Source organism: Dipodomys spectabilis, unplaced genomic scaffold (assembly GCF_019054845.1).
Source record: "Dipodomys spectabilis isolate Male_0828 unplaced genomic scaffold, ASM1905484v1 ptg000671l, whole genome shotgun sequence".
NCBI lineage: Eukaryota > Metazoa > Chordata > Mammalia > Rodentia > Heteromyidae > Dipodomys > Dipodomys spectabilis.
In genome coordinates, this window is record NW_024871348.1 from 254,786 (window position 1) to 275,460 (window position 20,675).

The window sequence follows — 20,675 nt, forward strand, 5'->3', positions numbered from 1 at the left end:
AAGCTGTTGCTTTGGGAAGAACTTCTGTCCCCTGCTGAAAACTGATTGCAATGACCGCTGTGTGTACCAAAGAACATCTGTGCAGGAACATGAGCAATGGAGCTGTAGAAACCCCTAAAAACCCACTGCAAAGCGTGAGAAGCAACTGTTACTGGAATCATTCTCAGCAGTGGCTCTTGGACACCGACACCTGTCTGCTTTTAGCGTTTGTCCCTTTCTCCCAGGTCGGATGGAGACCAGCCCCGGTGGTGTGTATTTGGTGCTGACTGTTGGAGAGTGATTTTTTTTACTCTGCTGTGAATTTATGCTCTTGAGCAGAGACCGGGCTTGGTAACAGTTGTTGTTTCTTAGTACTTCATTACTCCTCACCTGCTCCCCGCCCCCCCCCCCCCCCCCAAATCACCGCTGTCAGAAGTGACGCGTGGCCTGAGTTCTAACTTCCAATGGGGACAGAGGCCAGTGGGTGTCTCTGGCCGGACGCCTTCCCTTGTTACCTTGGTCCTCTCTGAAGTGAGTTGGCTGTGGCCGCCTCCGCCTGTGTGCCCTCTTCAGCTGCTGCTGACAGGACTCCGGGCATGTTGCACACGTGGGGCGGCTATATCTACCACCCGGCTGCAGCCAGCCTCAGCTGCTGAACTGCGCTTTCACCTTTGTACCTTCCCAATTTAGCTTCCAGGCGTGAGGTACAATCGAAAAGAAAAGGCTAATATAGGACATCCGCAGTAGCTTCTGGCTCTCCATCGGCTTAGAATTTTTATGAACGCCTTGAAGAGAAAACACGTGCTTGGCCACCCCCGTGGAGCTGTGGCTGACACGGCCTGGCCTCACCTGCACCTTTAACCCGCTCCAAAGGCAAGTGAAACAGCTAGGCCCCTGTGTGGGGTCAGTCCCCGTGATCTGAACCTCTGTGCCCCGTGGGTTTTACCTCGGGGATGAGGAGGTTCCCTACTGAGCGGAATTCTTCACCTGTAGGGTCCAGCACTTCTCCAAGCCCTGCCCTCCCCAGACAGGTGACTGCTCTAAGACCGTGCCCCATTGTACTTTAATGATTAAACAGTAACTTTTTTAAACAAAAATTGTGGCTTTTTTCCCTCTGCCTTACAGCCTGCTTTCTCATTTAATTCTCCAGCGAGAACCTGTGCAGCTGAGAAGGCACAAGGCTGTAGATCTGGGCACTGTCTCGGCGCGGGCCCCGCCAGCTGTTACTGTGAGCATCACAGTGCAGAAATGGCTAAATGGGTCGCCAGCCCAAAACATCAGCCTGACAGCCAGGGCAGTGACTCCTGTCCAGGGCTTGTCCTCTCGGGCTGTCCGGTGACGTGGCCACAGCTGTTCCTCCGATGGCAGTAGCTGTGCTCTGTCTCTGTGCAGTTTCAGCCAGTCCTGCTTCTGTGGGATGCCGTCAGTCTACCTCCTGTGCAGGGGTGGAAGAGTGGCAGAATTAACCACCAAATTCCCACGAGGATCTGGTGCCACAGCCAACAGAGGCACTGCTGTTGGTGCACACACTGCTGGATCCCTGCAGTGCACACATCTCCTCGCTGCCATCTCCCAGGTTGCTGGGGTTCAGGCGGTGCCCTGCATTCTTGCTGGCATTGTGCCCGACTCCCAGGGAAGAGCTTTCTGGGTAAGACCTTCCTTGGGCTCGCTCTCTGCAACCGGGCAGCCCGACTTCACCTTTGCATCAATACAATCACCTACATACCCGACAACTGTAGCACAAATAGAGGCAGCTACTGAGGGTCTGTCAGTTACCAAGAGGGTTAGACACCGCGGTTTCAAACACTGACATGTCCCCGGGCCCACTGCTCCCTAGTGTTTTTAAAACCCACAGAGGAGGAGGTCTGCCTGGTTTCTGCAGCAGATCCATTATCATCATTAAACTGGCTTTTCTTTTTTAAATGTCCATCATGGGATTTGAACTTGGCCTGGGTGCTGTCCCCAAGCTCTGGTGTTCAAGGCTAGCGCTCTATTGCTTTGAGCCACAGCTCCACTTTTGGTTTTCTGGTGGGTCATTGGAAATAATAGTCTCACGGACTTTTCTGCCCCAGCTGGCTTTGAACCACAATCCTAAGATCTGTCTCCTGAGTAGTAGGATTAAAGGCATGAGCCACAGGTTCTGGCTTAAATAGTTTTCTAACACCTTGGTTATAGGACAGATGTGCTCCCTGGTGCGGGGGTTCTGTTCCTTTCTCTTGGTGTCTCCAACATCCTTAGCATGTTATTGTTGGTGTGGTTCTGGCAGGTGCTCTACTTGACCTACGTCTTTTATAGCATGTTTTTTTTTTTGTGTGTGTGTGTGGGTCCTGGGACCTGAACTGGGCCTGGGCTCTGTCCCTCAGCTCTTCAGCTCAAGGCGGGCGCTCTACCACTTGAGCCACAGCGCCACTTCTGGATTATTCTGCATATGTGGTGCTGAGGAATCGAACCCAGGGCCTCATGCATGTGAGGTAAGCGCTCTACCACTGAGCCACCTTCCCAGCCCCAGCATGATTTTTTGTTTTTTTTTTTTTTTTTGGTGGGTTTTGTTCTGGTACTGAGCCTTTTTGTTCTACCACTTTGACCCACACCTCCACTTCTAGTTTCTTGGGGATCAGAGTCTCATGGACTTTCCTGCCCAGGCTGGCTTTGAGCCATGACTCTCAGCTCTCAGGCTCTTGAGGCACCAGAGCCTGGCCCAGTACCATGCTTTTTAAATTAGGGTGGTGATGGAGCTGGGAAGGTGGCTCAGTGGTAGAGCGCTTGCCTTGCATGCATGAGGCCCTGGGTTCAATTCCTTAGTACCACATAAGCAGAAAAAGCCGGAGGTGGCGCTGTGGCTCAAATGGTAGAGTGCTAGCCTTGAGCTGAGGGACAGCACTCAGGCCCCATGACCGGACTCCCCCCCCCCCCCCCCCCAAAAAAAAAAAAAGTTGATGCCCCGCACTTATGCTAGGGTTATCAGTGGTGAGGGGCACCTTCACGTCCCCAGGCTCCTGCGAGACAGACATCTGGTGGGACAGACACTGGGGCTGGCACTGCGGGCTCGAGCTCTAGCAAGACAGAAACTACTGAGACCGACATCAGGGCCAGCACCAGGAGGCCAGTGAGACAGACAGACACCAGAACTGACACCACACAGGCCCCACCGCGGCCCCCACCATGGGCTCTTACATTTCGGACTAAGTTCCTCACGTAGATGAGGAGGTTCTGGTTAATAAAGTTCACTGTTGTGCAGAAGACATCACGGCACAAGGATGGTGTGAGGGTGACCACTTTTCTGGCCAACAGCATTGCCATTATGAGGGTGGCCTTCTCCGTCTCCATGTCTTTTGGGTAGGCCTGGCCCACCTCCTTCAGGGCAGAAGCCAGGCAGCTCCTTCTGTCCTGCAGAGAGAAAGACACTGCTCACATACATTCTTCCCTCTTGAAGATGGTCGTGAATGGCCGGACACTGGTGGCTCGCGTCTGTCATCCTAGCTACCCCGGAGAATGACTCTGAGGACCATGGTTTGAAGCCAGCCAGGGCAGAAAGATCCCCATGGAAACTCGTACCTCCAATTAACCACTCAAAAAATTGGAAGTGGTACTGTGGCTCCAAGTGGCAGAGTGCAGGCTGGGAAGGTGGCTCAGGGGTAGAGGGTTCGATTCCTCAGCACCACATAAACAAAAAGCCAGAAGTGGGGCTGTAGCTCAAGTGGTAGAGCGCTAGCCTTGAGCTGAAGAGCTGAGGGACAGCACCCAGGCCCAGAGTTCAGCCCTACGACTGACAAAGAAGGTGGGTGTACTAAGCTTGAGCAAAAAGAGCTTAGGGACAGAGTTCAAGCCCCACAACTGCCCCCCCAAAAAAGTCCTGAAAGGTAAGTAGGAAGAAGCGTTTCAGAGGCAGTGTGCGGCTGCCATGTGGAGAGGCATGCACATGCGCATGAGTGCTGGCTCAGCAGACTGCGCAGGGAATGAGCGCTATGGAAGGAGCCCTGGACGAGCACTGCCAGCTAGCCCCACTCACCTCCTCCCTCAGGCTCCGGTCCCTGAACTTCGAGGCCAGACTGCTCACCAGCCCCGGGTGGATGCGGATGCGGTGCTCCATCTCGTCCCCGGCTTGGGCCAGGTGCCTGGCGATGCTCCGGATGACTTCATCCTGACTTTCAGAATCTGCAGGGCAGCAAAAACAAGATCCAGATAACAGCCCCACTCCACGCCTGCCATCGCCGCCGCGGCATGCTCCAGTGTCCGCCCGCGGGGTCCCCTCAGCTGAGCCAAGGTGCAAGGAGAGTCCTCCATGCTACAAGGGAAGCGGACGGCCAGGGGGCCCCTGAGGTGTCGGCCCCGCTTCCCGCTGCTGCGGTGGGTGTGGCAGGGTTGGTTCTGTCTCACTTAAACCCTTAAGCTGTCTGGGACTGGCCGCCTCCCCTCAGAAAGCCTCTCCGCCACACCGGGCACGCCCCTTCCTCATCTTCCTTCCAACACTTTTACCAATTTCAGTTACTTGACTGACAGAAATTTCTACCACTTCTGTTCCCTCTGAGCCTGGCGCTACAGGTTCGAAGGAAGCCCAGGCAGATCAGTCCAAGAGACTACTCTCCATTTAGCCTGCTAAAAAAGCTGGGACTGAAGGCATGGTTCAAGCTCTCAGTGAAGAAGCCAAATGAGCAAATGAGGCCTCTGAGTTCAAGGCCAGTATCAACACCTGGAAACAAAAGGAAGGCAGGGGGAAGGGAAGACCTTCGAGCCTGCGCTCTGGGTCTGGCTGGCTGCCTGCACTTCCGCACTGCTAGAGACCCAACACAAGCCTTCCCTGCAGCCAGTAAGTGTTCTACCACCAGGCCACCCCGCCTTCTCTGCGGTCTGGACTCTGGTGCTGCCTCACAGACACAGCCCACACTTCCCTGCACAGGACCTTTCCAGTGCTCACATCTGTCTGGCCTTCAAGTCCTTCTGACTTAATTCCCACAACTCCTTGTGCCTTCCAGAAGTCCTGGCTTTCCCACCCACAGGCTCTGGCTTACACCATGCCTCTTCTCCTTCCCACCTGTCCCCTAGCCCAGCTGCACGCCAGCCGCAGAGCCTCCCCAGCCCTGTGCAGTCCGGACTGCCCACCTGCTCCTTCCTGCACCCCGAGTGCTGACTTGCCCCTGTGTGTCTCCAGAATCCTCTCCAGCTCTTGTGTGCACACCCCTTCTCTAGCCACCAGCTCAGCAACCTCGGCAGCCACGCCCGGCCCATCTGGTCCTTGTGGACACATGCTATTTCCACCCTGCTCTCAAGTTCTGTGCAAGACTGTTTGTACAGGCCCACACTCTCCCAGAGCACAACTGTGGTCAAGCGGGTGGCCCCACAGGCCACTGGCCAAGCCAGGCTCTGCCATCTGAAGGGGAAGGGTGGTGTTGAGAGCATGAGAAGAGTCAGCTTTTCCTGCTGTGTAGTCTTTCTGGCGATGAAGCTAGTCCAACACCTTTTATTCCATTGAGGGCCGTCCAGAAGACACATCGCGCTAGCGCAGAACACCTGCCACAACCCCTCACACAGGATTTAAAGAGCCTGGAGGGCTGGCTGCTGGCCTTCTGCACAACCACCAGAGGGCAGTAGCGTCTTGGATGACTGGTTCTCAGGGCAGTGATCCCATCCCAACCAGGGTCTGAGTCTCAAAGGCGAGCTGACCCGTGGGCCTTGTGGGCTGGGCATGGGAGGGAAGGGGCCTGCACACACCCTCTGTTCTCTTAGGATGCCCACCTAGACGCAGCACCAGGGACACAGGAGTGAATTCAGCTGCTCGGGAGGCTGAGATACAAGAGTGGACAAGGTAAAAATTAGTAAGACCCAACTTTAAAAAAAAAAAAAAAGCTGAGTGGTGGGGACACGGCTGAGAAAAGCAAAAGGCCGAGGCGTGAGGGACCAGCTCACCGGGGCTCTGCCCAACCAGCCTCACGAGGACCATTGTCAATGCTCTGGGCCTCAGTTCCTTATTCTCAAGTGAGGCTCAGAAATACTCAGTGTTCCGATCATCTTACAGATCAGCACAAGGCAGAGTATGTGTGAAAGTAAAAGTGCAGCAAGACTGTACATACGATGCAAAATTACTATAAAAACATACACTAGAGCCGAGTGCCAGTGGCTCACGCCTGCAATCCTAGCTACTCAGGAGGCTGAGAACTGAGGATCACAGTTCAAAGCCAGCCTGGGCAGGAAAGTCCATGAGACTCTTATCTCCAATAAACCACTAGAAAACTGGAAGTGGCTCTGTAGCTCAAGCGGTAGAGCACTCACCTTGAGCTGAAGAGCGCAGGGACAGTGCCCAAGCCCAGAGTTCAAGCCCCACGACGGATGGGGGAGAAAAAAAACACTAGCTGGGCACCCATGGCTCACACCTGTAATCAAAGCTGCTCAGGAGGCTGAGGTCTGACAGTCACGGTTCTAAGCCAGCCCAGGGAAGGAAAGTCTGTCAGACTCCTCTCCAATCAACCGCTCAGAAAACCGGAAATGGCACTGTGGCTCCAATGTGCTCTAGTCTTGGCCTAAAAGCTCAGGGACAGCACCCCAGGCTCTCAGTTCAAGCCCCACAACTGACAAAAATCAGCCTTCTCCATTGGTCCAGACAGAATCAGGACGGGAAGCCATGGTGCAAGCCTTTCTAGGACACGGCCCTTGGGGTGGCCGCAGGCTGAGCGGGACACACTGGGTGGAGAGGCCCCCGGCCAGGGCCAGTCCAGGTCTGGGATGGAGACGCGCAAAGGGCCTACCTGCCTCTATTCTCCCGTAGGAGCGGCTGACCCGGAGGCCGTCCGTCTGCAGCTCGTCGTCAGCACAGAACGGCTGCGGGGAAGCCCCGTCAAACAGCTCATGGCCCAACGTGTCAAGCTCCTGCCGGAACTTATCCGAGGAGCTTTGGAGGAAGCCAAACACCAGAAGGCTTGTGATGCGCTCACTCCCGAAGCCTGCAGCATTGCTGACCTACAATGACAAGGGGTCAGGGAAGCCTGTGGGGAGCCGGGCCAGGACTGGGGGCACTCTGCAGCTGGCCAGGCTCAAGGCCTGGGCAGAACTTCCACACACACCAGAGGGAGAGCTGCCCTTCTGACCCCCCGGGGTCCACCGTGGGAAACATCCGGATTATCCGGAAACTTAGTCTTTGCAGATGTAATCGAGTGAAGACCCCCCCGTGTCTGAATAGGATGGTTCAGGCATAGAGACAAGTGTAAAGACAGCTGGGAAACTCCAAGCACAGATGGCAGCCAGAGAGGGCAGAGGCCAGAACCACCTCCTCGCCCCTGAGGAACCTGCCCCATGAAACCCTGACTGCAGACTCTGCCTTTAACAATTGTGAGGAAGTGGGCCGTGGCTCAAGTGGTAGAGCGCTCGCCTCGAGCTGAAGAGCTCAGGGACAGCGCCCAGACCCACGACTGACAAAAAAAAAGAAAGAAAAAAAAACTGTGAGGAAATAAGCTTGTGAAAGCTACCTGATTAGTGCCACGTGGTTTCCACAGCCCGGGCCTCTGCCCGTGCTAGCAGGTAGGCACCCGGGGTTGTAGGGAGAGAGTGGGGGGGGCCAGCGTCTGGGTGGGGAGGGCTTCTGCACAGATGCAGTTGATACGCCCCGTAATAGTCAGCAGTAACATGTCAGACATGTCACAAGGAAACAGACTTTTATACAATATATACGTGCTAGTGTAGGAAAAGTTAAAGTGATAAATTTTGTGTATATATTTATCATGTAACCTGTGAGTCAGATATCTTCAACGGGTTTCCGTGATGGCAGTGAAGGAAGAGGAAAGTAGGGGAGGCTGCCTGCTGACCCAGTGTCACTTCTCACCTTGGGTGTTTCTGCCCACCCCCCTGCACTGAAAGACAGAGGGCGGGGTGTGGACAGGGAGCCGTGCCCTGGTGCGGACGCCGCCTCTCAGACCTCTCCAGGACCGGAGAGCGGCCACGGTGGCCCCCAGAGAGCCCCCGTAGACAGGCAGGTCTGCAAGGTGGCAAGCGCGCACACAGGACAGGCCCCGTCTCCTCTGCCCAGCCGCATCTGTGCCACCACCATGGTCCCAGGCTGGAAGCCCTGAGGGACACCCACAGACCACCCTGAGCCCCTCCAGCCGCTGCGGGGCTGAGGTCCTTCAGACCCCCGTTCTGTTGCAGGTCTGAGGCACCCCTGCAGGCAGGGCTACTTTGCGAGGGTTGACCTAGACCCGCACCAATGTGCACACCCCAAGAGCAGAGGCCCTTGGCTTCCTCTACTCCCCCTCCCCCCCCGCGAAAGCCCTAGGAAGCTGACCTCAGGGTCCATGGCACAGCCGTACCCTCAGCTTCCCCCCCACCCCGCTCCCCCGAAAGCCCTAGGAGGCTGACCTCAGGGTCCATGGCACAGCCGTACTGGAGAGTGCTGACTCACTTCTGGCTCACAGGGTCCCGGAGGGGCCTGGAAGAGGCACAGGGGGCGGCTGTTACCCATAGCACCCCGCTCACGGGAGGACGAAGGGTGCCCCGGTCCCCATTACCACTCAGCCTTGGTGCACACCTGGAGTCCTCATTGCTATGACTTGCCAGGTCTGAAGCAAGCACTGGACTGGACGCCCTCACCCACACTGACCCACAGCCCATCCCCAACAAGACTGGACCTCACCCACACTGACCCACAGATCAGGCAGATGGGCGACACAGCATAAGGATTATTTTACAAACTAAATATATATTATTTGGCAACTTTTCCATGGAAATTCAGGGGCTGGGAAGGTGGCTCAGTGGTAGAGTGCTTGCCTTGCATGCATGAGCCCTGGGTCTGATTCCTCAACACCACATTAAGCAGAAAAAGCCAGAACCGGGACTGTGGCTCAACTGGTAGAGCACTAGCCTTGAGCTGAAGAGCTGAGGGAGAGCGCCCAGGCCCAGAGTTCAGGCCCCACAACTGACATTAAAAAAAAAAAAAAAGTTGGTCGGTGGCTCATGCCTATAATCCTAGCTACTTAGGAGGCTGAGATCTGAGGATCGAGGTTCAAAGCCAGCCCGGGCAGGCAAAGTCCATGAGAATCTGATCTCCAATGAACCACCAGAAAACCAGAAGTGGCACTGTGGCTCAAGTGGTAGAGTGCCAGCCTTGAACTGAAGAGCTGAGGGACAGCGCCCAGGCCCAGAGTTCAAGCCCCACGACGGACCAAAAAAAAAAAAAAAGAGCTGGTGGGCCATGCACTGGTGGCTCACAAATGAGCCCAAATCCCACCTTCCTGGGAGGCTGAGAGCAGGAGGATCACAGTTCAAAGCCACCCTGGAGAGGAAGTTTTAACTCCTCTCCTCATGCTACAGGGAGGTATAGCGGTGAACCCGTCACCCTAGCCCCACGGGAGCCTGACAGAAGAGTCCGTGCGTGCCATCTCCTCGGAGGCTGGGACAGCGGTGCGTGTCTGCAGGGAGCCTGTGGTGGTCCCAGCCCTGACAGGAAGCCCCACCTGAGATGAGTGCTAGCTTGGCAAGCACAGGGTCCTTAGTTCAAACCCCATTACTGCCAAAACAACAACAAAGAAAGTAGGGCATCCATCCACCTAGACCAGGGATCTGAAGAGGAGAGAGAGAGAGAGGAGGGAGGAAAAGGGGGAGGAGAGGGGGGAGAAAGAGGGGGAGAGAGGAGAGAAAAATAGAGGAAAGAGGAGGGGGAGAAAGGAAGGAGGAGAGAGGAGGAAGGAGACGAAGAGGGAAAGAGCCATCTAGATTTATGTCTAGTTAATTCTAATTAACCAGGGGAAAAACCACGAGCTTGGGAAAGGCACATTAAAAAAAAAAAGTACCCTAGAGAAGCAAAATGGCTTATCTCCAAGAACAACACGTGTGGTGGGAGGCACCCTTTACCTCAAGGGTAAACAGAACTCATCACATTTGGATGTCCATCATGCATTTAGAGTGCAGGCCAATCTGGGAGAACCCAAGCCCACCTGGTAAACGTACAACTAGGAAGCTGGGCGCTGGTGGCTCCCGCCTGTCATCCCAGCTACTCAGGAGGCTGAGATCCGAGGATCACAGTTCTAAGCCAGCCCAGGCAGGAAAATCTGTGAGACTCTGATCTCCAATGAACCCCCAGAAAACCGGAAGTGGTGCTGTGGCTCAAGTGGTAGAGCACTCACCTACAGTGGAAAAAACCCAGGGATAGCACCCAGTTCAAGCCCCAGGAATGGCCAAGGAAAAAGATAATTAAAAGCAAAGATAGCCGGCGCCAGTGGCTCATGCCTGAAATCTTAACTACTCAGGAGGCTGAGATCTGAGGATCATGATTCAAAAGATTCTTATCTCCAATTAACCTCTAGAAAACTGGAAGTGGCGCTGTGAGGGCTTGCCTTGAGCTGAAGAACTGAGGATAGCACCAGGCCCAGAGTTCAAGCCCCTGACCAACAACAACAACAAAAAAGAAAGCAAAGATAAACACTTGTATTTGCATAACTTTAAGTCAGACCCTGCCTTTATCATATAAATACCATGCTGTCTCCCCCTTTGGAAGCACCTACAGAGTGCCTCTCTTGCCTGCCTGCCCGCTTGCTTACCCAATAAAGCTCTGGCAAGTTTTCAGAAACTCTTACTCTGCGTTGAGAGGGAAGTGAGGCAAACCTCCCCTGGGCCGGGGACAGAACCAGGAGCACCCGGCAGGGGCTCACAGCAGCTGGGCCGGGTCTGGGAATCTCCCCAAGGCCTCCCGGCTGAGGGGAGGAAACCAAACCTGAGAGCCACCACCTGGCCTCACCCTCGGAACATGTGAAGGTGTGCTTCGCTCCTGGGACAAATGAAGGCCAGGAATGAGTGGTGCAAAGGGCGTGGCTCTCATGGCTGTGACGGGAGGCCCGTGTGGGGGAGAAGGGGCCTGAAGGCCGGTCCCCAACCCATCCATCCACCTGGGACCTTTCTGTCCTCCTCTGGTTGATCCCAACTTGGAAACAACAAAAGCACTAATAAAAAAAATTGACCAAATCCTGGCCATTTGGGACTGACGGTTGCAGAAGCCATGGCTGGCTTTTCTGGATGGCCACTGAAAATAGCGAGTGGATGTCTCATGAGGAAGCCCTGGGCTGGCTGGTGTCCCTACGGCTTACCGTGTTTCAGGATGGCTGCATTGTCCATGTGTGCCTTCAGTCTCTCTGACTCAGTTCCCCAAATACCTTACATTTCCTCTGTACCACCTGTAGGCCAGTTTTGCTGGGAGACCGTGGTCTTGATGCTGGAAAACCAACCTAAGTCCCTTGTCAAAGTGGCTGTCAGGCTCTGTGCTGACTCCTGTGATCTCAGCTACTCAGGAGACTGGGGATCATGGTTCAGTCAGGCCAGGCAGGAAAGTCCATGGCACTCTTTTTTTTTCTTTGGTCGTGGGCCCTGAACTCTGGGCCTAGGAGCTGTCCCTCAGCAATTCAGCTCAAGGCGAGCACTCTACTGCTTGAGCCACAGCGCCACTTCCGGTTTTCTAGTTGTTTACTGGAGATAGGAGTCTCTTGGGCTTTTCTGCCCAGGCTGGCTTTGAACTATGATCCTTAGATCTCAGCCTCCTGAGTAGTGAGGATTACAGGTGTGAGCCACCATCACCTAGCTTGACACACTTAACTTCAATTAAACACACACCAAGAATAGTGCCCAGGCCAAGTTCAAGCCCTAGGACCAGCATTTTAAAAAACAAAAAGGGGGCTGGGAAGGTGGCTCAGTGGTAGAGCACTTGCCTTTCATGCCTGAGGCCCTGGGTTCAATTCCTCAACACCACATAAGCAAAAAGAAAAAAAGCCGGAAGTGGTGCTGTGGCTCAAGTGGTAGAGCACTAGCCTTGAGCTGAAGAGCTGAGGGACAGCGCCCAGGCCCAGAGTTCAGGCCCCACGACCAGACCCAAAAACAAAACAAAACAAACAAAAAAACATGGAATCAGGCACTGGTAGCTCACACCTGTAATCCTACTCAACTCAGGAGGCTGAGATCTGAGGATCATGGTTTGAAGCCAGCCCAGGCAGGAAAGTTGGTGAAACTCTTATCTTCAATGAACCACCAGAAAACCAGAAGCCCCATGACTAAAAATAAAAAAGTGGCTGTCATCAACCATTTCATGGAATGATCTAGAAGTCTGCTAGAGTATGCTCACAAAAGAACTGGAGGTTCTAGTATCATTATCTGAAGTAACCAGATGCAGGAAGCAAGTGTCCACCAGCAGATCAACAGAAAATCTGGTGTGCCCATGCAGGAAGGAGATTCCAACACACGCTGTGTGAGCCCTGAAGCCGCCATCCTCCAGACAGGGCTCCCGCATCGTCCACTTACATGGACAGAAGACAGTGAGGTGTGCTGGGGAGGGTCTGTTGTTTAGTTCAAGGCTTATTGTCTCCGTTTAGAAAGACAAGAAAGTTCTGGAGACAGAGGGTAACTATGATTGCACAATATAAATGTGCTGAACAACACAAATGTGGAAATCGTTCAGACTGTTTTATCATTGATTAAAAATGTAAGTTAAAAAAGGAAGTTTCTCATTACACTGGAGCAAATAGCTGTAGAAAGGCGGTGGGAAGCCAGAGAGGAGCAGACATCGTTTTAGTTTCATTTCTGTTTACCCTAGCAGAGCCCACAAAGGGTTATGTGCTATACACAGTTGGGGAACGTGTTCCCGCAGGTGCCCAGAACACAGAACAAAGGTGTCGCGTCATGTCCATCTGTCTGGCACCATTTGCCGTCAGAGCTGACAATAAAGCTGCCTGCACCCAACCCAAGGAAAGCCCTGGAAGCCCTGGGCTCGCTGGCCAGCGCACTGTGTGGCAGAGCTGCCCAGGAGATGGTGGCCGCTCAAAGCCCTGCACCCCAAGACTCCAGTCTTTGTTTTGATTTTCCTCTCGCCTCTTGGAGGGGTCCAGGGCACCTCAGGGCCCGGGATGCTGGGCTAGCACCTTCACATTGGCTTCACCCAGCCCACCAAGACATGCTGCTGCTTCACAGCACCCAGAAGCTCCCTTCCCACACGCTGCCATCCATGCACAGAGATGCACCGACAAGGCCCAGTCACGGATTCACTTCTCTGAGCGAGAGCAGCAGAGAGACAGCGTCCATGTCTCCTGTGGGTATAGAAGGTACTTAGCAAGTACCTCATGAAAAACTCAACCTGTGTTTTCTCTGAGAATAAGATATATTATGGGATGGGGAGAGCGACAGAAGGGGGAACGTGGATCAAGATGCTTTGCACTTATAAACTGAGTCGTGGAACTGAAAGCCCTTTGTATAACTACTTAAAAGTAATAAAATATACACACATACTATTCGGGGCTGAGGTGGGGCTTAGTGGTAGTGTGCTTGCCTAGCATGTACAAGACCCTGGGTTTGACTCCCAAGGTGTGTATATGTGTGTGTTATGTATGTGTGCATGTGAATGTTATGTATACGTGTGTGTTACATACATATACGTGTGTTTTATGTATACATGTATGTTTTGTGAATACGTGTTATGTACACCTGTGTATATGTTATATATACATGTATGTGTGTGATGCGCACACATATATGTTTACGTATACATGTGTATGTGTGTATGTGTGTGTGTTATCTACACGTGTGTGTGTGTGTGTGTGTGTGTGTGTGTGTGTGAAACAAGGGAAGCACACGCGAGCCTCTCTTCCGGCTGGCTGGTGGCTGCTCTCTCCCAGGCAGCTCTTTCGAGTGGCTGACCAGGTCTCTTAGGCCCAGGAGCTTGCGCCCTCCCCGGCTGCCAGCCTCACTGCCTCTTCTTCACCCTCCTTGGACTCTGACTTCGGACCTTTGCCCTGACTCCCCTCTGCCCCCTTCCCCAGGTCTGAACCCAGGTCAGTCCTGGACAGTTCAGACAACCCTGATCTGCTTGCTATTTCTTTTCCTATGGAATAGAAGGATGGATGGGAGTCTCTGACATCTGCAAAAATCTAACTTTCTAGTAGTCCTAGGTGGGGGTTCTTGGAAGGAGGGCCCAGAGCCCAGTCTTACACATGCCAGGCAAGCACTCTACTACTGGGCTATACCCACTGGCAAAGGACCAAATCATTGCTATCTCCCAGAGTTAACTAATGATAGGATCAGGTAAAGAACACCCCGGAAGGGCCAGGGCTGCAGCTCAGAAGCAGAGCACTAGAATAGCCTGCAGACATACTGGTTTTCATCCTCAACACTGTCCAATTTTTTTGAATTGTGATTTTTTTTCCTAAGTCTAGAGTTTAATCTTTAAAAGACTGGAAGGGATAGCAGGACTCACAATTAAGATCACCTGCCTGAGAAACAGCCTGAATTATTCATCAATTAAAACTCACAACAAGATTCATTCTTAACTGGTGAGCTTTTGTTCTGTTCCTCCCTGAAAGTCCAGTGCACAGAAGGGAAAACTGGGAGAGAGCAGAGAAGGGGGACTGTCCAAAAAGAAACATACTCCTCACCTGGCTTACAGAGCTGCAACCCCTCTACACACCACCTTTATAACAACAACTAAAAAATTAATAATAAAATTATGGCATTTGCAGGAAAAAATTTGGTACATAAAAAGTCAACATCTGGCACCAAAAACTATTCTACAAAATATGCAATCTATGAAATCTCTGCTATGTAGGTGGACTGGGCAGGAAGTAAGATAATCTCTCATTCTGAAAGCAAAGGCATCTATGAGCACACTCAAACAACCATTAAATCAAGCAGACTTTGCCAACGTTCACTTACAAAGCTGAGACCTACGGATCCCAGTTCAAAGCCAATCGGGCAGGAAAGTCCATGAGACTCTCATCTCCAATGAACCACCAGAAAACCAAAGTGGCGCAGTGGCTCAAGTGGTACAGCACTCACCTTGAGCTGAAGAGCTGAGGGACAGCACCCAGCCCAGAGTTGTTCAAGACCCATGACCAAACAAAAAACAGAACAAAGCCAGGGCCGGGGGGCCCTGGGTTTGATTCTCAACACAAACTCATAGTGATATTTTGCTTAGTATTATTTGATTTGATAACTATATGTGTATAGTTTTAACATATAAATGTACACTTAAGAAGGATAAACACAAGTACAATAAAATGTATACCTGTAAGGGGTGACACTGTCCGATGTGTAACTAACTTCTCTGTACATCACCATTTTTTTTCATGTACGCCTGTATTACACTCATTACTGACAGACTATGAGACACAGCCTTCTCGCCCCTGTGTGACACTGCCACCTGAGCAGTGCCTCCAGCCCCGACCAGACATGGCCTTTTTTGAGCTCAAGTTATTTAATTTGCCAAAGATTTACCTTGAGATGTTAACTTCGATTCTTGAAAGACTTCTACACGTGTCTCTGTAAGGGAATGGGGGTGCAGCTCCAGTGGTAGCACAAACAAGGCCCTGTTTTCACCGCATCAGCCCCCCCCAAAAAAACAAAACACACCAGGCGGGTGGTAGGGCAGGGGGGAGGCGGGGGACCTGCTTAAAAAATACCAATGCATCTGAACTTGATTGGCCCGCTCAATCACAAGGCACTCATACCAACCTCTCCTCCAATTTAAAACATCTTAATCCTTCAATGACAAGGGAGGGAGGGAGGGCGGATCACACCCATACAATGAGAGGCAGGCCTTGGGAAGGAAGGAAGGAAGGAAGGGAGGAAGGAAGGGAGGGAGGGAGGGAGGGAGGGAGGGAGGGAGGGAGAGAGGGAGGGAGGGAGGAAGGAAGGAAGGAAGGAAGGTTCGATCACACACATACAATGAGAGGCAGGCCCTGGAAAATTACAACACAGAGAAAGCTTCCAGCACCTGTTCCACATCTTCAGCTCTGCTCAGGAAGGAACATGGAAAGAGAACATGGTGAAATGAACATGGTATGGATGTTGGAGCCTGGTAGAATGAGACTTCAAAAACGTTAGGGGAGGCTCACAAAGGTGCAAGGCGTCCGTGCCTCTGATCACATAAAACAGTAGTTATAGAAATGAGCTCCAGGGGCTGGGAAGGTGGCTCAGTGGTAGAGCGCTTGCCTTGCATGCCTGAGGTTCTGGGTTCGATTCCTCAGCCCCACATAAGCAAAAAGAAAAAAACCGGAAGTGGCGCTGTGGCTCAAGTGGTAGAGTGCTAGCCTTGAGCTGAAGAGCTGAGGGACAGTGCCAAGGCCCAGAGTTCAGGCCCCACGACCAGACCCAAAAACAAACAAACAAAAAAAGAAATGAGCTCCAGGAAATGGAAACAAGAGGTGGTTTTTCTTTTCTTTTCCTTTCTGTCTTGCTTTGTTCCTTTGTCTTTGGGAGGGGAAGGGGAAGGACACAGGGTGAACCCGCAGTGGTGGTGCTGGCTAGACCCTGCTGAAAACCTGCTATGGGAGGGAAGGGGCGACACTGACTTAGGAACGGCCACCCTCAGCACATCACACTTACAGACCACAATTGCAAAAAGCAATGTGGCTCTCGGTACAGGTCACAGGTGTGCTCGGCGGGCTTCCCAGAGGACAGACCCGGTCACCCACCCGCCCCTCTCCTGCTTCCCGGAAGGCAGGCCCAGCCACCTGCCCTGCCCCTCCCCTGCTTCCCGGAGGATAGGCCAGGTCACCCACCCGCCCCTCTCCTGCTTCCCGGAAGGCAGGCCCAGCCACCTGCCCTGCCCCTCCCCTGCTTCCCGGAGGACAGGCCAGGTCACCCATCCCACCCCTGCTTCCCGGAAGGCAGGCCTGGTCACTCGTACTGCCCCTCCCCTGCTTCCCGGAGGTCAGGCCCTGTCACCCACCTCCTCCCCTGCTTCCCGGAGGTCAGGCCCGGTCACCCCCTCCCCTGCTTCCCGGAGGGCAGGCCCTGTCACCCACCCCCTCCCCTGCTTCCCGGAGGTCAGGCCCTGTCACCCCCTCCCCTGCTTCCCGGAGGGCAGGCCCGGTCACCCCCTCCCCTGCTTCCCGGAGGGCAGGCCCTGTCACCCACCCCCTCCCCTGCTTCCCGGAGGTCAGGCCCTGTCACCCCCCTCCCCTGCTTCCCGGAGGGCAGGCCCGGTCACCCCCTCCCCTGCTTCCCGGAGGGCAGGCCCGGTCACCCCCTCCCCTGCTTCCCAGAGGTCAGGCCCGGTCACCCCCTCCCCTCAGGCCCCACGGCCTCCTCCGGCTCCTGCAGCCCCCGCCCCGCGGGCCTCGCTGGGCCTCGCCAGCCTTCCCCCCACCCCGGTCGCCCGCCCTTCGGCCTCCGGGGACGCAGGGACTTTGCTGCCTGCCCCACCCAACCTTCTCGGCCCAGCACCGGCCCGTGTCCACGGCCACAGCCCCCGGGGCCAGGCTCTGCGCCCCGGGCCGCCCCGGAGGAAGCGGGGCGCGGCGCACGGACTCGGGGCTGCTGCGGAGGGCCCGGTGCCCGCCCGCCCCGTCCCGGCTTCTCCCCCGGCCCCGCCCCGCCCCGCCAGGTGCCGCTCGGCCCTAGGAAGGCGAAGAATGGCGGGCTTCTGGAAGCTTCCCCTCCCGCGGCCCGCCCGCGTCGCCGCCGCGCAGAGCCGCAGGGGAGGCGCCTCGCCGCCCGGGCCTGCCGGGTCGCCGGCCCCGCCGCGAAGAGGCCTCGCCGGAGCGGGCCGCGCGCCCGCCGCGCCTCCCGGGAGGACGCCCGGGGCGGCTCGGGGTCCGCGCGCCGCAGCCGCGGCCGACTCACCGGACAGACGCCGCGGCGAGGCCGAGCCGAGGCCGGGCGGAGAGCGACTCACCGGACAGACGCCGCGGGGAGGCCGAGCCGAGGCCGGGCGGAGAGCGACTCACCGGACAGACGCCGCGGGGAGGCCGAGCCGAGGCCGGGCGGAGAGCGACTCCTCAGGCGTCCGCGCGCCTCGGGAAGGCTCCGCCCCCGCCGACGCCCCGCCCCCGCCGACGCCCCGCCCCCGCCGACGCTCCGCCCCCGCCGACGCCCCGCCCCCGCCCGGCTCGCCTTCCGCCGGCCGGCCCCGCCCCTCCCTGTCCCGGTCCTTGGGCCAAGTCCCCGATACGTTTCCGCCTCCATCCCGGCTACTCTGGCCGCAGGCCCCGCCCCCGGCCGATGCCCCGCCCCGGCCGATGCCCCGCCCCTGGCTCCCGGCCCGCCCCGTCTCTGCCCCGCCCCCGCCGATGCCCCGCCCCTGGCTCCCGGCCCGCCCCGTCTCTGCCCCGCCCCCGCCGATGCCCCGCCCCTGGCTCCCGGCTCCGCCCTGTCTCTGCCCCACCCGCGGTCCCGCGGCCCAGTGCGTCCTCCCCAGCGCCCCATCTCCTCCTCCGCTGTGCCAAGGCCTGTAAAATTCCCCTCCCAGAGTGAGGACGCTTGCTCGGAGCGGAGAAAAACCCTGGGCCCTTAGAGGAACAGAGCCTCTGTCACCCCCTCAAAAAGAGCACCAACAATTGATGGTCAATTTTCTAAATAAGAAAGGGGGAGATGTCGAGAGCCCTGCAGGGAGTCTATCTGCATGATAGGCTTGACTATATCACTGGAACATCAGGAGGCTGTTCACAGAATCTGGTCTTTTCATCCTGCCCCTTACAAATACCGGTAGCTGCTAACAACCACCTTTTCACCCCCCATACAAACACCTGGTAGCTGCTAACAACCACCTTTTCACTGCCCTAAGCAAGCATCCTGCAGCTGCTACGCCCAATGAAAAAGCTTCCTTATTCTAAGCATATAAATATCCTTGTGTGAAAAATAAAATTTGGCAGCTTGATCAGAATCCTTGTCTTGCTGTCCTTCGTGTCTCTTGTCCCTTCATTCCTTCTCGCTTAGGTTCACCGCCCTGGTTGAAGTCCTGCGGGTCGGGACAACTGGCCCTCGCCCCATCTCCTCCGCTGCGTTGGCTCTGTCGTTTCTCAGTGCCTGGTGCTTTTCTTCCTCCGCCCCCTCGCCCTCCCTCCCTCCCTTCTTCGTCAGGCTGGCCTTGAACTCACGGTGCTCCCGCCGCAGCCTCCCAGGTGCTGAGGCTCCAGCAGCCCCGGCTTCGCATGGCTTCCGGGCCCAGTGCGGAAGCCGCAGGGCCGCAGGCCCAGCTGGGTGCCGAGGACCGGACCCTGCGGGCCCTCCCGGGCTGCTGCAGCCCCGCTGTGCCGTGGGACCCCGCAGAGCCCCGCAGGCCCCGCAGGCCCGCGCCTCGCCCGCCCGCAGGCCTCAGGGGACTCAGTTTACTATCAGGGGTTATCACAGGGGCGCAGGGGCTCGCACCTGTAACCCCAGCTACTCAGGAAGGTGAGGTCTGAGGCTCGCAGGTCAAAGCCAGCCGGCGCAGAGAAGTCCCCACCACACTGATCTCCAGTTAACCCCCTAAACACAGACATGGAGCTGTGGCTCCAAGTGGAAGAGCGACAGCGCCCAGACCCTGAGTTCAAGCCCCACAACCACCAGTAAAAAAGGGGGGGCCCACAAGTGCCAGAAAAAGAGGGGACAGGGAAGGCAGAGATAGTGGGGGTAACCACCCGCACTTGGAAGTCACCTACAAAGCAACAAGAGCTGAGAGAAAAACAAAAAAACCATGGCATGGAACTCACATTGACTCATTACTGAGGGTCTACAGTGTGAGGACCACCATCCTCCCTGATCCCCCGAGATATGGAACCAGATGCTGTCTGGGGCATCTTTCCCAACCAGTTTCCAGTCCTGAAATGTGCTCACTCATGATGCCTCAGGATTGAGCACCAGATGCCTAGCAAGCCACATGGCCTGGAACATGAAGGCATGAACAGGAGGAGCTCTGAGCAGACCTCCACAGGCGGCCTCTGAGGCCGGGGGAAGCCAGGGCTGGGTCTTCTTGGGCTCCTGAGTCTGCTGTGAGCATGGCCTGGGGCGGCTACCACAGCTCCTGTGGAGCTGGCTGTGGCCTGGGCCTGTCAGAAGCAGCCTGTGAGGAGAAAAGGACGTCCTGGAAAGGAGGAAGTGTTGCAAACCACAGTGACCAGATGGTGAAACTGGTTTGGGGACACCAGGGTGCCTGTGCTGGCAACAAACACTCCATTAACAGGGTCTTTAGTGATTAGCAGATGGGGGGTAGGTACAGAAAGTGAGGTAGCAAGCCCTTTGAAGTTACAGACACCAGCAGGGGAAACAATCCTAGGATGAGTGACCTCCTTATCTTAGGAAGCAGAAGTAAGCAGCAAACAACCACAGTTTGAAGGTCCAAGGAAGTTGGACTTTGATGAATTCATATTTCCGGTAGAATCTTGGGTCTCTGTAATGGTAGGAACAACTGATCTTTCTCGGGCCACTCCCAGCTTTCTGAGAGTCAGAGACTGGCATTCCAGTTCTGTTATCAGACCTCACAGCTCAGCACTCACAGCTTGACATCTGCCTCTCCCTGTGGGAGATCCCCAGGTCCAGGAGAGGAAGGTCACGTGGGGAAGGAAGATGGGCCACGAAGGCCTGGGAGCAGAAGGTGGCTGTGCCCATGTTTTGAAGCTGCCTTGACCCAGCTCCCTGCACACCGGACTACAGGTCTCATGTTCACAGCCCAGAGGCCCCCCACCACCAGTGTGTGCTCTCTGGACCACTAGGAAGCGGAAAGCAGAGGAATATGCAGAGGAAGTGGCTGGCCCAGAGTGTGGACTCTTGCCCCAGAAGCTGGTGCAGCAATGGGAAGGAAAGCGTGGACTCTCGCCCCAGAAGCTGGTGCAGCAATGGGAGGAAAGCGTGGACTCTCGCCCCAGAAGCTGGTGCAGCAATGGGAAGGAAAGCGTGGACTCTTGCCCCAGAAGCTGGTGCAGCAATGGAAGGAAAGGGCCTGGCCCTTGGAATTTGGGGCAGGCCTTCCTATCACTTCGTCCATG

General features: G+C 55.5%; 1 protein-coding gene across 6 annotated transcripts; it reads right to left on the reverse strand.

The window, feature by feature from the left end:
• Positions 1 to 297: 297 nt before the first annotated feature.
• Bid (BH3 interacting domain death agonist) lies at positions 298 to 17,731 on the reverse strand. 6 transcript variants are annotated; one of them, XM_042672135.1, is made up of 7 exons: positions 17,661 to 17,731; positions 15,205 to 15,249; positions 8,323 to 8,392; positions 6,720 to 6,930; positions 3,989 to 4,134; positions 3,154 to 3,366; positions 298 to 1,414 (listed from the first exon to the last, which is right to left on the reverse strand). In XM_042672135.1, the coding sequence occupies exons 3-7, from the start codon at positions 8,332 to 8,334 to the stop codon at positions 1,403 to 1,405; spliced, it is 594 nt and encodes a 197-aa protein (XP_042528069.1). In that variant the 5' UTR covers positions 8,335 to 8,392; positions 15,205 to 15,249; positions 17,661 to 17,731; the 3' UTR covers positions 298 to 1,402. The 6 variants fall into 6 exon arrangements, with proteins under 6 accessions (XP_042528069.1, XP_042528068.1, XP_042528070.1 ...); XM_042672134.1 differs by having other exon boundaries at positions 17,609 to 17,722; XM_042672136.1 differs by lacking the exon at positions 17,661 to 17,731 and adding an exon at positions 17,557 to 17,575.
• Between the last annotated feature and the right edge of the window lie 2,944 nt (positions 17,732 to 20,675).